This window comes from Theropithecus gelada, chromosome 15 (assembly GCF_003255815.1).
Source record: "Theropithecus gelada isolate Dixy chromosome 15, Tgel_1.0, whole genome shotgun sequence".
Taxonomy (NCBI): Eukaryota; Metazoa; Chordata; class Mammalia; order Primates; family Cercopithecidae; genus Theropithecus; species Theropithecus gelada.
Window position 1 is genome coordinate 89,445,357 of NC_037683.1, and position 16,192 is coordinate 89,461,548.

The 16,192-nt window shown below is 39.9% G+C and overlaps 1 protein-coding gene across 2 annotated transcripts in view; it reads left to right on the forward strand.

The window, feature by feature from the left end:
- The window catches only part of PCSK5 (proprotein convertase subtilisin/kexin type 5), a 466,873-nt gene that overhangs the window by 95,761 nt on the left and 354,920 nt on the right, over nucleotides 1–16,192 (forward strand). For both annotated transcript variants that reach the window (XM_025360325.1, XM_025360326.1), the window contains exon 3: nucleotides 728–841. In XM_025360325.1, coding sequence (XP_025216110.1) covers nucleotides 728–841 — 114 coding nt within the window. The remainder of the gene's footprint in view (nucleotides 1–727; nucleotides 842–16,192) is intronic.

Below are 16,192 nucleotides of genomic sequence, written 5' to 3' on the forward strand. Positions count from 1 at the left end.
GGCTTCTCCAATTTTGTGCCAGAGATAGGACTAGGGATTTGATTTGGTTTTTCTAATTCTCCAAATAGTGCTTTTCCACCGCACGGTGTTGTAGAAAGCCATTTTTAAAAAATTGTGATCCTGGAGCATTTTGCTCCCAGAAAGTTTTAAAAAATGGATGCATACTTGAAGTCAGGAATTATAAACTGTGGCATGTGGAACAAAATCCAGCCTGGTTTTGTATATAAAGTTTTATTGGAACACATTCGCATCCATTCATTTATATATCATCTACGGTGCTGCAATGGCAAAATGAGTGATTGCATCAGAGACCATGTGACCTGCAAAGCCTAAGATATTTATTTTTTGAACCTTTATAGAAAGAGTTGACTAGCCCTTAGCATAAAGTAAGGATGAAAAATTACCTTAAAAGTTAACATTACCAATTTTTAGAAAATTGGAAGTCAATAGGATTTCTGAGAAAGCAAAAAGATTAGCTTGTTGTTGAGAGATATAAATAATCTATACATAAAAAAACTAAAATCCCTACTTTCATTAAACAAACAAACACAAAAAACCCTGGGTTTCTAAGGAATCCCTGAGCACTTAGACTCAGAGATTTTAGTTGCCACAATGAAACCTGTGACTTAAATAGCATTGACTTAAGATGGGAAATGCCTCAGACTGTCATTTATGTTGTGCTAACCCTGATGGAACATGAATACTCACCCAATGTCCTTCTTGGCAGGTGGAATGGATCCAACAGCAAGTGGTAAAAAAGCGGACAAAGAGGGATTATGACTTCAGTCGTGCCCAGTCTACCTATTTCAATGATCCCAAGTGGCCCAGCATGTGGTATATGGTAAGCTTGCTAAGGAAGCCTGGCCTAGGGCCATGTCATCCAGTTTTGTATTATATGCAGAGAATCTACCGGACTTGGGAGGACACAGAAATACTGACCGGGGATTATTTCCTATGTTAATACCCACCATTTGAGATTGGTTAATGGCCTATGATGCTGTCTGGATTTTCTTTCTAACTTAGCTTGTTGATTATAATAAAGAGAAAAAGAAGGGAGCTCCGATTCACAGAAATTCTGTTTGAGAGCTTACTTTATGCAGTAGCTTTCTAAGTTTGGGCCAGAGGATAGAAAAATATGCAAAGGTGCACACATCCTTAGACCTATCAATAATCATGGTCACCTCTGATACACATTTACTCCACCTTGAAACTAGTCTGGCTAATGCATACTGATTCTTGAACATCATTGAAATGACTCTGCTGGTAAGTAACAGACCCCAAACTTATGTCATCTAATATGTATCCTCTCACTTTAGGTAATAACTTTGTAAAAGTAGACCAGGAAAAGAAATCGTTGGAAAGTGTTCGGTTTGGTAGTTCATGGTTCAAGCAAAAGATTTTTCAGTGAAGGAAACTTACTTAACATGTTGGGAAGAGTAATCCACCAGTTCACTTGGCATGGCCTCCTTTGAAAACATACATCTCTAATCTCTTAGGGATTTGAGGTCGTGATCACTGAGAAATGAATTTGAATATGTTATGTACTCTTACTCGTGAAATCCACATGTCACCAATTTACTCTGTAATGTGTAAATCACCCTTTACTTTTTTCTGTCTTGAAAGTTTTTATTGCTAAACTTTGCCGGCATATTATTCACTATACTACTTTAGCTGTTGTATTCCTGTTTTAGTTTTTGTATTCCTGTTCTTGCTTTTTTACAAAATGTCTCCAAACTGAAAGAAGGACATGAATCCATGGCATTCCCATAGCTGCCTCATGCTTTCCTGGCTCCCTGCCTCCCATTCCTTCTGCCTGGAATACGTTCACTGCCCTTCCCCACCTCCTTGGGGCAGGATCCCCTGTCCTCAGAGTCCACACCTGAGGCTGACTGCTCTGGAAGACCTTCCCTATGTTCCTGTCTTTTATCATTTTCCCTCCTCTCATCTCTTGGACCCTCTCCCTGCTGCTCATGGCATCCATCATGGCACTTTACACTGTAGTTATTCATATTGTTTTTTAACCTTCCCCGTTGGACTTGGGGGTCACTTGACGGCAAGCTCTGCATCTTGATCCCTTTTTATATCTCCCCAGAAACCTAACCCAGCACTTTGTAAGGCTGGGATTTTGTGCTTATTTTGAGATGGGTGAATGTGGCTAATATTTCTCTTAATTTCCCTTTTCTTGGTCTTACCCAGAAATGAAAGGTTATGGAAATATTTTGGACTCCAAACAGAATTTTACAGAGAAATCTTTCTCATGTTTAAGGGGAAAAAAGGGAGGAACCTTAAAGCTAAGTTCAAGGGAAGGTGGGAATCTAAGCATCATTTCGGTGGGAATCCCCTGAGGGACAGGAAGATAGGTGGCAGGTTATTAGCCCCAGCACCCGCAGAGAGTGAACCCGAAGGGAAGGCATTGGAGGGAGCACTGGCAGGAGCTAAGGAGCTTTGTCTGCACTGACAAAATGATAAGAATGTAATGGGATTGAGATATAGGAGGAAACAAAGCTGCCTCTACACCCCTGTTTATAAGACCAGGTTGAGAGAGACCCTCTTTGCTTGTTCTCATAGGAAAGAGCCAAATTGCTGTCTGTGCATGATCCACTGGACAGTAGAACTATCTGGCAGCTTTCCCTGATCCTCTCTTCACCCCAGCAGGGCACACTGAACTCTAGCAGGAGCCATGACCAAGGCTTTAGCCCTTTGGCTAGCCTGGTGGCTGAAGGTTTCAGTGCCTGCATAGTGAGATCTTGTCACTCTGAAGAACCACTATTATTTCATGTCTTTCTGACATGAGGAAAGACTGAGAGAAGAGCTTTTGATTGGCCATTTAACATGTTGGGTGTTTTACAACACATATTTGATGATAATATTACAAATAGGTAACATTTATTGAGCACTTACTGTGCGCCAGGCAATGTGCTAAGTCTTTATGAGGTTTTTTTGTTTTGTTTTGTTTTGTTTTTCTTTTTGGAGAGAGTCTCGCTGTGTCAGGCTGCAGTACAGTGATGTGGTCTTGGCTCACTGCAGCCTTGACCTCCTGGGCTCAAGCAATCCTCGCATCTCTGCCTCCCAAATAACTGGGACAACAAGTGCGCACTACCATGCTAGGTTAATTTCTGTAGTTTTTGTAGAAGAGGGGTTTCACCGTGTTGCCCAGGCTGATCTTGACCTCCTAGACTCAAGTGATCCTCCCACCTTAGCCTCCTAAATAGCTGGGACCACAGGTGCATACCACCCTGCTTGGTTAATTTTTAAACTTTTTGTAGAGACACAGTCTCACTGTATTGCTCAGACTGGTCTTGAACTCCTGGGTTCAAATGATCCTCCCACTTAGCCTCCAAAGTATTGGGATTACATGTGTGAGCCACTGTGCCTGGCCATGAATATTTTTCTAATGCAGCTGGAACAAATGCATGTGTTAAAATTGGCCCTAATTTAAAAATGAGAAATCTGTGAGGCTTATGAAATTTAGTTAACTTACCTAAGATCACCAAGCCTGAACGTGGTGGAGATGCCAAGGCAGGCAGGTTGATGCAGAGTCCACGGGATTAGCACAGCATCCTGTCTCCACCCTTCTGCTATTTACGGGTGCTGTGAGGAAGCCTCTGATCTATCCAGAGAGAAATGACTGAAACACACATGACAGAATGGTGGGTCCCCTGTAGGATGAACAAAGTATCTTGAGGACAACCAAAGTGCTTTACAGATTCCTGTTAAATGACTACTTTCCCTTAATAAAAGGGATGGGAAGCAGGTTCCATACCTTATGCTTCTCTGTTAGGACAGAACGAGAGGCAAGACTCTCAGATCTGCAAAGCTAGATGCCCATCCCCATTGCTTCACTTAGAATCTCCATGATTGAATTGGTCCAACTCTCCTCAACTGTAACATAAAAGTGTCTAGCTCTTATGTATGAGTGGTGTTTTGCTGCATAACAAAACTTAGTTTTGTTAGAACTTAGTTTTGAAAACAATTATCTCCCAGCCTGGGCAACACGATGAAGCCCCATCTGTACCAGAAATACAAAATTTAGCTGGGTGAAGTGGCGTGCTCCTGTGGTCCCAGCTACCTGGGAGGCTGAGATGGGAAGATGCCTTGAAACCTGGGAGGCAGAGGTTGCAGTGAGCCATGATTGTGCCACTGCACTCCAGCCTGGGTGACAGAATGAGACCCCCTCTCAAATTAAAAAAGAACAAAGCAATTATCTCATAGATTCTGAGGGTCAGGAATTCAGATAGAGCCCAGGGACAATGACTTTCCTCTGTTCTGGGATGTCTGGGGCTTCAGCTGGAAGACGCAAAGTCTTGGTGAGAGTGGGAGGATAGACTTCAAGGTGGCCCAGTCACAAGGCTGGCACATGGGTTCCTCTCTATGTGGGCCTCACCACAGGGCTATGTGAGTGTCCACTTGACATGGTACTGGCTTCCCAGGCAGGTGATCCAAGAGGTCATGTTGGAAGTGGTGATGTCTTTTATGACATCTAACCTCAGAAGTCACAGACCCTTATTTCTGTAGTTCTCTATTGGTCACAGGAGTCAACGCTGATTCAGTGTAACAGGGAACATGTATGGGTGATGTACTAGGAGGTAAGGAGTGTTGGGAGCCCTCTTGGAGGCCGGCTACCACAATTAAATGAAATTTTTAATGATAAGGCTTTAACACAGTACCTGACACCAGAAAACCCTCAGTCAATCATAATTCTTATTATTCTCTGACTTCTTAATTGCAATACATGGTAGTTCCTTTTTACCTTTTATTTAAATTAGTCAAAGAAGGGTGAGAGCCCGTGTCCAGTGGGCATCCTTTGGAGTACTGTTTGGCAGCACATCACTGACACAACCCAGGCAGGGTGCCGATATCCTTCTTCCTTTTCCTGAGCCCTGGAGCTGCTGCAGTGTATCTGACCTCCGTAGGGTCCTGCCTCCAGCTCGTTAGCCTGGGCCCGTTTCTGTCATTCAATATTTATCACAGGAGAATGGAGATTAAAGAATGGCATGAAGTGTGCCTGAGTGTCTCTTTTAATTAACTTAAAAGTTTTTCCCATGTCGCTCCTCCCCTTGGAAACTGGTGTGCAAAATCATTATGTCTAGCCTTGAGGCTTGGGCAACATATTCAGGGAAAAGTGCTTTTATGAGTTTGTTATGGATATGATAGCTGTGTAATTACTGCTCTATCCTGACATACTGTGTTGAGATTTCTAGGAGTTGGAGGGTTAATCTTAGAAATTCAACTCACTTCTGGTTGCATTGACAAACTTCTCCTGCATCTATTATTTGTTAGACATGGTGCTAAGTGCTGAGAGTTTAGAAAAACATGGTTTGTGCCTCCTAAGATTAATAAAGCAGGTGAGGAATATATAAGCATCAAAGAAAACTTGACTGGGCAGGCATCTCCCTGCTAAAAGTTTCTCTGGGATCATGTGCATACATTTAGCCTCTGCTGCCTGGACATTGGCCCGTAATTTTTGCTTGCAGATTTGTTTCTTCCATTAGAAGCTCCTGCAGAACTGTTAACAAATCCAAGCTTGGGCCTTCCTTTAGGTTTTGGTGTGGAATGGGGCTAAGGCAGTGGGATGTCATCAGAATTCCCCAGGTGATTCTAACGTGTAGTATGTGGTAAATGCTCAATAAATTCTGATTGAATAAATAGATGAGCAAACTCTGTAATAAAAGCAAACCTGTGTCATTTCCATGGTACAGAACGCTTAGTGTGTGCCAAGCATTTTGCCACACTTTCACGTGTATTATCTTATCGCCAGTGTTCCAGTGAGTTAATAACTACAGTTATTATCTTCATGTTATAGATGAGGAAATGAAAGCAAAGTTAAGTCACCTGCCCAAAGTCACACCATTTACCAGGGACTGACCCTGGTGTTCAAACTCAGTCATTTACTTGTAACATAATTCTACATCATGCTCGATAAAGGACCGGCATTAGAATCACCTGGAGGTCTTCTTAAAACTTGCCTACCCTCCAACCCCCAGCACAGAATCTGGGAATTTGTATTTCTAGCAAGTTTCCAATTGATACTGATGCTGGGGTCTCAAAACCCCTTTGAGACACCACTTTCCTACCGTATTTAAACCCAAGTTTGTGTGAGCACAGCCTCCCAGTTATCAGATGGGGAAAGAAAGGCTTTTAAAATTATGGGGCATTTTAAAGCACACTTGGTCAATTTAACTTTTTCTTGATCTTATACCTTCCTCTTACTGACACAATTTTCTATTGAGAAAGCTGGCAGCTCTAATATGAGAAGATGTTTTCACTTTACCTTCACTGATTGAAAATACCCTTGGCTTATATATTCTTTCAAGCTTCTCCAGAGACAAAGGATATCTGATAGGAAAGGTCATGAGGATTTGGCCACATCTTTGGGAACTCAGTGTAATAGAATTGGTTTTAAGGTACCTAGCTGATATAATGAGCCATATTTTCATGACTAAAGAAAACTCAGTTTGACTCTAGAGAGAGCAAGGTGAAGTAAGACTCTTCCCCAAGAATCTGGGACTATCAATTGAGAAAGTTCAAGGAGTTAAATATTTTTAAAATTATAAAATATTTAGGATGTTCAAGACAGCCTAGGCAACAGAGTGAGATCCCCTCTCTAAAAAAAAAAGTAAAATAATAATTAAAAAATAAGCTAAGCGTGGTGGCATGTACCAGTACTTCCTGCTACTTGGGAGGCTGAGGCAGAAAGATCACTTGAGTCTAGGAGGTCGAGGCTCCAGTGAGCTATGATTGCACCATTATGCTCTGACCTGGGAGACAGAGCAAGACCCCATCTCTAAAAATCACAAATAAATAAATATTGAAATGGCTGTCCACCCACCCCCAAACTAAGGAATGGAGTGTCATCTGTATAATTGAAGTCCTTTGTGATCTCTATTTTAGTAGCATCTCTTCATCGTCTGCAGTCTACTTGCACTGAATTCGAAATACATTGTGAGGGTTCCCCCTTGTTGGTGGGAGGCTTCTCTTTGTAGGAGGGCTTATTCAATTTACAATAGATGTGTGTTTCTGAAATCAACGTAAAATACACATTCGTACATGGAATTCAACAGCTGGGCTATTGCATAGTCCCAAGATGACAACTTAGAAATGACACTTGGCTGAAAATGTGAGTTTAATAGAAAAGATCTTTTATTCCTTTAGTTATGTAAATATTTCATTACTTAAGGAAATTGATGTCGCATTTATGGTATTTCAAGTTTAACTGTTAGCCAATAATGATTTTGGAGAAGCCCGTAGTAAATAACTGTAAATACACACACACACACAATTTTTTTTCTGCCTCACAGAAGGACTCAAAAGTGTTTCTATTTGACTCTCAGCCTCTAGTAATTCATGTCTGGTACTCCTGACTCATCATCCTAGTTAGCACAGTAGAACTTTTTGTGATGAATATTGGGTGGCCTATTTAATATGCATTATTTAAAGGCAGACTGTAATAAATGGATTCATTTTTGATGCACTACCTCAGATTTCATGAATGCTCTCTGGGTGGTTTTTCTGAGGGGGAAAAAAATTCATATTTGTCGATCAGCAGAGTGAAAATTAGCTGAGTTTGGTTATGTGTGTGGGGCATATCTGCCAAAAGCTATGAACTAGCTAGGAGAGTAATTGTGAAAAATGATTTTAAGCCCCATGGCTTTTTCTCAGCCAACTGGATGGTGTTCAGTACTCCATGAGTTTGAGACATCACTGTCTCTGCGGTTGGCACACATTTTTCTAATGATTTATACTGTCATTTGACTCATAAAATCTGGTGGAGTTTGTGGCATTATTGTCCTGGCAGCTTGGAAATCGTCCTTTTAAGACACCCTATTTAGCTGTTTTAATTGCAAATGCAACATGGTAGACATCTGCAACCATGTGGCACATTCTAATGCAAGCAGGAGACCTCCTGAGAAAGGACAGATGCCAGCTAGGCAGTAAATAATGAACTGGTAGGAACTCGTAAGAGTTGAGATGTAGTTTTATTGTACTGGTCCTAGCTCTGTGACCTCTAGAAAGGTATTTACCTCTCTCAACCTTAGTTCAGTTGAAAAACTGAGGAATCTGGACTAGATACTTTCTTAAGATCATTCCTGCTTGAACATCTAGTTCTACACGGCTAGTTGTACTGCATATTGAGCCTAGAGCGATCACGTACCATCAATGGGCCCATGTCTTGATCTCCAGCCAAGAGCTACCCCATGAGATGTATACCATGCTTTCATGACATTACTAATTCAAAGTCAATATGTACCTTGTTTCGGAGATCCCAAGACCACCTACAAATTTGGTAAATCACTAGGAAGACTTACATGACTCATCATGTAGTCATACTCATGGCTATGATTTATTTCCTAAAAAGGGTACAAAGCACAATCAGCAGAAAGAAAAAGCACATGGGGCGAAGTCTGGAGGAAACCAGAATCAAGCTTCCAAGAGACTTACTTTAGTAGATCACACAGAAAGCACTTAGTTCCTCTAGCACTGAATTGTGACCACACAGGTGAAATGCTGTCTACCAGGGAAGCTCATTAGAGACTCAGTGCCCAGTATTAGGAGATGGTCTCATAGGCATCCCTTGCCCACCATGTACCAAAATTCCACATTCACAGAAGGAAAGCAAGTGTTCACAATAAACCCTATCATTTGTATAAACGGTTTAAGTGCAGTGAGCAATTCTAATTGGGGAATGACAGGAACCCTCCTGAAACCCAAGTTCCCAGATGCCAACCAGCCCAACCTTGCACACAGGACTTTCAAAGTCCACCAGTCTCAGGTCTGCTATGTCAACTCCTCTGCACTTTTCCAAACCAAATTCGTGATCTTACCCCCCAGATTTACCTGCTTCCACTGTTTTTGCTCTTAGCGAGTAGAGAGAAACCTGGATGTCATCCTTCACTCTACCCTTAAAACCAATCTACCACCAAGTCAAAGCTGTTTTACCTCTTGAGTCAGTTGCCATCTTCCCTTCCCCATCACCACCTTTTAGTCTAAGCCATCGCCTCTTAACTCGACTACTACAACAGCAACAGCTAGTTATCCACCTCCCAGTTTCTTTTTTTTTTCTTTTCTCTCTCTTTCTTTTTTTTTTTTTTTTTTTTTTTGTGAGATGGAGTCTTACTCTGTTGCCCAGGCTAGAATGCAGTGGCACAATCTCAGCTCACTGCAACCTCCATCTCCCGGGTTCATGCAATTCTCCTGCCTCAGCCTCTCAAGTAGCAGGGACTACAGGCACGTGCCACCACGCCCAGCTAATTTTTTATATTTTTAGTAGAGATGGGGTTTCACCATGTTAACCAGCATGGTCTTCATCTCCTGACCTTGTGATCCACCCGCCTCAGCCTTCCAAAGTGCTGGGATTACAGATGTGAGCCACCGCGCCCGCCCCCACCTCCCAGTTTCTACTTCTGAACTCTTCCGGTCTGTTCCTCATACAGTAGCCAGAGTGATTATTAAAACCCCAAACCAACCAACCAAAGAAAACACCTCCCCATTTAGTCACTTCCCTTTGCTTAACACTTCTGAAAAGACTTCCCACTGTTTTAGGAATAAAAACCCAAATCCATGCCATTGCCTTTAAGGCCTCACGTGATTTGTTCTCTGCTCACCTCTCCAAACATCTTGCAGTACTTTCTACTTTCAGCCCATAGGCCTTATTTTTCTTCATAGAACATACCAAATTCCTTCCCTTCACAGATCCTGTACACATGGTCTCTGCCCGGATGCTTCTCCCGTGTCCCTCTGTTGGGTTAATTCCAGTGCTCCCTTGAGATTCCCATAATCTTGAGTAGCCAGGTCACCCACTCCATTTACTATGTCACCATGCACACCTCTTTTTGTGTATTTAATGCAGTTATAATTTTCCATCTGTGTGTGTGATCGTGTGATAACTATCTTTCCCATTAGATACATTCTATGGAGGAAGAAACCATAAAAATCATCATGGAAACCTTAGTGACTCCCATAGTTCCTGATATAAAATAGGCCTCTATAAATATGTGTTGAATGAATGAATGGATTAATAAAGCATGAATAAATAAAACATTATTTGTGCTAATGTTTATACTGTACTATATTTCTAGTTTACTTTAACTTCAATAAACTGCCAGTAAAAGGAGAAATGGGTGTTTTATGATTTTTTGGGGATGTTTTGGAAGAAGTTATGTCTTTGTGATTTTATCTGGGAGTGCTTTTTCTGATGTCTTGAATTGAGTGTTGTGTTCCTGAGGTATTCTTGTGATTTGGCCCTCATATCTGGTGCATTTACAACTTTCCTACTTGGCTTCTAGTCACGGAGGACTATTTATTTCACTTAGGTCTGTGGGCTAGATGGAGGTCCAGTCTGTTAATAGTTGCAAATGTTGACAATACTTTTAACAGGATTCATTCATACACACACAGACACACACAAACACACACACACACCCACACACCCACACCCCTCTCTGATCTTGTTCTCTTCCCAATAATGATGACTTCAATAGGAAGAAAAAGTCAATAATATTTCATAATATTTCTTTACCATTTGTTTCCTACCCAGTATTTCTTTCATTGTGGGTAGTAATCATAATTTTCTGTGGTAGTTTGTGAAGATCTATTTCTACTATGGCATTTTGAAAATCTCTCATTTCCTTGATGAGTTTAGACCTGTAAGACTTCCAAATACTGGGCCAAGGCTATTTAGGGAGCCAAACATGTGAATGACTGAGCTGGAATAATAGCACCTCCTTAAAAAAAAAAAAAAAAAAACAACAACCAACTTTGTATTCATTAAATCAATAACACAAAATAAAAATTTTCATAATTAATAATTCCAAGAAAAAGCAAACTTGTATCTCAGGTGTGGTCTGTATTTGTTCTACAGCTTAGGGAATCCCAACTGAATCAAAGTTCCTATGAAGAAGACTTTTATTAATGCATTTATTTATTCATTCATTTATATTTGGCAAAGATTTATTTTTTCCAAGAACTTATATTATTCCTGATGCCAAGGATAAAATAGTAAATGCAATGACCATGTTGCCTTTAATGAAGCTTAAGGGGAGCATTTTATGGGTAGGGATTTGAGTAATTTTTATCCTTTTGCCTAATCAGTTGATGCTGGCCTACTGGGACTTGGCAGAACTATAATTGGGTACTTGTTAATTAAGTTATGATAATTATGATAACTGCGATTTCATTGTCCCACATGATGGTTGTGATGGAAGTGGCTATATTAAGAATGTTAAATTGGCAGGGCGCGGTGGCTCACACCTGTAATCCCAGCACTTTGGGAGGCCGAGGCAGGCAGATCACGAGGTCAGGAGATCGAGATCATCCTGGCTAACATGGCGAAACCCCGTCTCTACTAAAAATACAAGAAATTAGCTGGCCATGGTGGCGGGCACCTGTAGTCCCAGCTACTCGGGAGGCTGAGGCAGGAGAATGGCGTGAACCCGGGAGGCGGAGTTTGCAGTGAACCGAGATAGCACCATTGCACTCCAGCCTGGGTGACAGAGCGAGACTCCATCTCAAAAAACAAAACAGCAACAAGAAAAAAAAGAATGTTAAATTAACCTATAAGTAGCTACTCAAAGTGCTTCCAGAAGACGCCAGTAATTAATGGTCCACTTAGAAAAACCATTTTGATAACATCTATTTCTGCAAGTGCAAATTATTACAACCTTTTAAGAATTTCCTTGCACAAGGTACAACTTATTTCCTACTGGTAATTTATTTTCTCAGCTTTGCTTTCAAAGAGTAAAAAATTCGTGAGTAGTCTTGCCCTCTGGGCCCCTCTCTACCATGATGGTTCTGTTAACAGAAGCAAAGGTTTTTTTTTTTTTAATCAAGATTTTAGCTAAGATTTTTCTTTAATTAGTAACTCATTCTCTTTTGGAGAGCAGATAGGATTGACCCTTGACCTGTCTTAATCTGTGGTTGTCTTCCTGAACATGTTGATTCAAGTTCTTTTATCAAACAGCTACTCTGGTACCTCATTGCTCATTTACTTTTCACTCCGTATTGAGATTAGTTGTAGTGATCAAGGCACATTTTTCTGGCTTACTGTAACCTATCTCTCTGCCAATAACTAGGGTTGTTTTAGTAATTGCTCAATAAATGTCTGTGGATATAACATGAGGAGAGAGCCGGTCATTTAGATTTCTTCATTTACAAATTCACAGAAGTAAATTTGGCTATTTCTAAAAGGTGATTATGCCTTCAGATGTCCTGTGTTGAGATTCACGTTCTAAAATTATCTGAGATAGAGGCATCTGGAATGCTTCTTTTTCTTAATTTTGGTTGGCAGTGGACTTGGCTAGGAAATTAATGGAGTAAAAGGAATGATTTTTAGCAATCCAGTGATGAAAAGAATTGGAAAGAAGAAAAATGCCTAAATCGCCTGGGGAGAAAGTATTAACCATCTTCAAGTAGAATTCTCATGCACATCCATATGATTTTTCCAATTTCTTCAGTGTAAGGAGATCCTTGGTAGGCTGCCTCAGCCTAAGGTTGAGATTGTAGACTGGTGGTGGATAGCCCAAAATGCAGATGATTCAAGCTGAAAGAGCTTCTCCACAGCAGATGAAGTGAAATTACAGGGAGACCTGCAGAAGAAAACTATTAATTACTGAAACAGGATTTGATTGCTTAATTGCATAGGTTGGAATTGAAATTGGGTTCAGAATGCAGAGGTGTTATTTTTTGATGGTAGATGATGTGGACAGTCAAAAATGCATCCACCACTTATTGTTTCCATGATTAAAAAGAGGAAAAAGCTGATGAGAAACCTAATTTCTTTCTTTATGCTAAAAAAAAGTCAGTCAGTTTGTCTGGATGGTGTCTATTCAAATATTTGGTACAAGAGTTAAAGAATAATCTTAAATGACTATTTGGAAGAAGTCTAGCTTTTGTTCTACAGGACATAGGCATGGGCAAAGACTTCATGACTAAAACACCAAAAGCAATGGCAACAAAAGCCAAAATTGACGAATGGGATCTAATTAAACTAAAGAGCTTCTGCACAGCAAAAGAAACTATCATCAGAGTGAACAGGCAGCCTATAGAATGGGAGAAAATTTTTGCAATCTGTCCATCTGACAAAGGGCTAATATCCAGAATCTACAAAGAACTTAGATTTACAAGAAACAAACAACCTCATCAACAAGTGGGTGAAGGATGATATGTCTCTTAAATCTCCTTAATTTTACAGACTCCTCTCCATTTATTTCTCCTTTGAAATTTTTTGGTTGAAGAATCTAAGTTATTTCAGGCTTCATGTGATCTGGATTTTGCTGGCTGCAATCTCATGGGGTCATTTTGCAAGTTCTGGTATCAATGGGAATCAGGGATCCTGATATCAATAAATTGGTAGGTAGTAAGACCAAAAGGCTCAAATTCAAGTTTAATTTTATTTTTGAGAAGGTGAGGGAAGACTGCTTCCCAGTGATGGTGTGCATTTCCATCTGTAGGTACAAAATGTCTGCTTGTCCCTCCCTGTGATAATAGCAGCTGCCATCACCTAGATCCTTATAAGTGTTCATTGAGGTTTGCCAGATAATGATACTCATTCTGTGATTTCTTCTTCATTTACTGGCTAGAATACTTTTATAAAGAGAAACTTCTCATCAATTATTTGTCACAGTGAGATACAATTTTTGTAGGAAAGGTGAGATTAATCCTCAGTTCTTTCGTTTTCTGTATCGGGGCTATTTCCCTAGTGTTCACTAAAGGGCACCAATGAGATGTTTTCCTAGTTTCATTACAAATTCATGAACTTAAACGTATTTGATGTGTTTTATTTCATTGATGTTGTAAACCTATTCTTGCTTGAATTGCCCCATCTTTGGCTAGAGAGAGCCTATTCAAGTTGACTTCTAGGTCCTTTAATGTGACCCCAGTACATTCTTTTTCGGGTATAATAAATACTTCCATTATTATCTTGTATATTTTGTGTTCTGGGCCTGGAATCAACCTTTTCTCTGAGACCCTTTGTTCCTTTTTTTTTTAAATTCATATTTAGAGACCATAATATGAGTGTTGCGATTCTCATTACTGTTGGATTAATATTTAGGAGTTTCCAGTGAGCAGAGTTGAGCAATTTTTTTTACTTATAATATAGCCCATGAGTTTATACAGATATTTTCAATTTAAAACCCATTCAGTTTTACTCTCACCAATTTTACATCTGCATCTTTTCCCCATGTTGAAAATTCTGTTCTCAGTGTCACCAATATAATTACTCTTTGATTTTATCTCATGCTATATACAACACTCTCTTAGAATGGCAGAACTACCATCAGTGCTGTGATAGCTGCCAATAATTTAAATTTTATATAGTTCTTTTTATCTTTAAAAATGTATCCCACACATGTCATGTGGTCAAGTTATTTGTTCAAAATTGATTGAAATATTTCTCTCTCTGCAAGTATTTTGAAATGACTCTTATGCTGCCCAGAATCTTCTCAAGATGAGCTATCTTTAGTCCTCCAGAAAAAAATCTTTGTTATTTATTACATGATTTCAAGTCTGCTGTACCATCATAGCTTTTTTTTTTTTTACCAACATAGTTTAGTTTATGCTCTTTCTACTGTCATTGGAAGGTTAGAAAATATTACAACGATATGCATTACTCTAGCTTGCACAGGCAATAGTAAGTGGAAGGTAGCAAAACCATCTGTTCCAGCAACCTGATGCCCTGGAAATAAATATTCTATCTTGAAGGGATGACATTAACTCTATGAGGTCTTGCACAGTGGCATATAATTATTTCCCTTAATGTGCCTGTTTCAGAAAGGAGTGTGTTAAACTTTCCCTTCTTTATTAGTCTGAAAGATGAGGTAAAGCAGGGCTGGAAACATTTCTCATTTGTAGAATTTTGTCCAAGAAAATGAAAGATTAAAGAGATCCGTAATAATCAAACCTGATTCATTCTGGACAAGCGAAAGGGAATGTGCAGTGAACAAATCATTTAAACTAGTTGTACACACTAATGAGCATTGAATTCGTTCTATCCTCCCAGGACTAAGAACTAGGAGTTACTACCGGCTGCTCAATAAAGGCATTAATTTAATGTGTAACAGAAGGGAAAATGAAGGAAAGAAACAAGACATGTAATTCCCATAGAAGAAAAGTAAATTGGTACTGATTTTATTCATTCAGCAACATGTATTGAGTTTCTCCTATGTATCAGGTGTAATTCAACCTGCTAGGGATAACAAGTATGAAAAGGTTATATACCCTGCTCACTAGCAGGTCATAGTCACACTGGGAAATAGCTAACTTTTTGTAATATCTAATAGTACAGTGCAGGCATGCATGAAGTACCGTGAGACCCTTACAAACATACTCAAGCATTTCAATCTTGTTAGGATCTTTAGTTTGATTACATGGGCCTCAGGTTCCTAATGTGAGAACAGACATATGTCAGATGTCAAAATTATGTGAAACAGGAGAGGATTTCTTTGCATGCACATGAACAAGTTTCACACAATTACTGCAAAAATTGCCTCCCTTGGAAGACCACTTCTAAGGATTCTTAATAGACATCTCCAAATGTAAATCATACTGCTATGAACAAACGTAAGATTTATTTACTGTGGGAATTCTCATAGACTTTATTATCCTAATATGCTGTGTGAATTGACAGAAGAGATGTAAATAGGCAGTATTTGTTTCCCTGATCTATTTTTCAGTTTGTCCAGAGGGTACATTTTTACAGCAAAACATTGTGTCCATTGAGATTGGGTTGTAAGTGATCAGAAAATTCGATCCAAACTGGTGGAAGGGAAAAAAGTGAAAGAAGGAGGGAATTTATTGGCTTCTTGGACTCTGGCATGCCTCACTTGATCTCAGAGGTAAAGCAGGGCTCCAGGAACTCAGTTCTTTCCGCCACTCAGTATAGCCCTGATCTCTGCCATTGCTAGATTCTCAAACAAGTCTTCTGCACATCGTTGCAAGGTAACTGTCAGGAGTACTCAGTTCAAGTGTAATAGGAAAAAAGTGAGAGCCTTTGCCTTGGTATGCCAAGAAAAATTCTCATGGGTGCACACTCTCCTTTCCATCTCTCCTTACCTCTTTCTGAGGTCTGTTCTTGTTTTCTGACTACTAAGCCGTGAGTACTTTGTTGGATGCCTTTGGGACAAAGTGATTTAGAGGGAGAGTAGCATGTAAGAGATAGCAAGAATCTGGAGAGGACTGCGAGGCTAGGGAAAGGAGA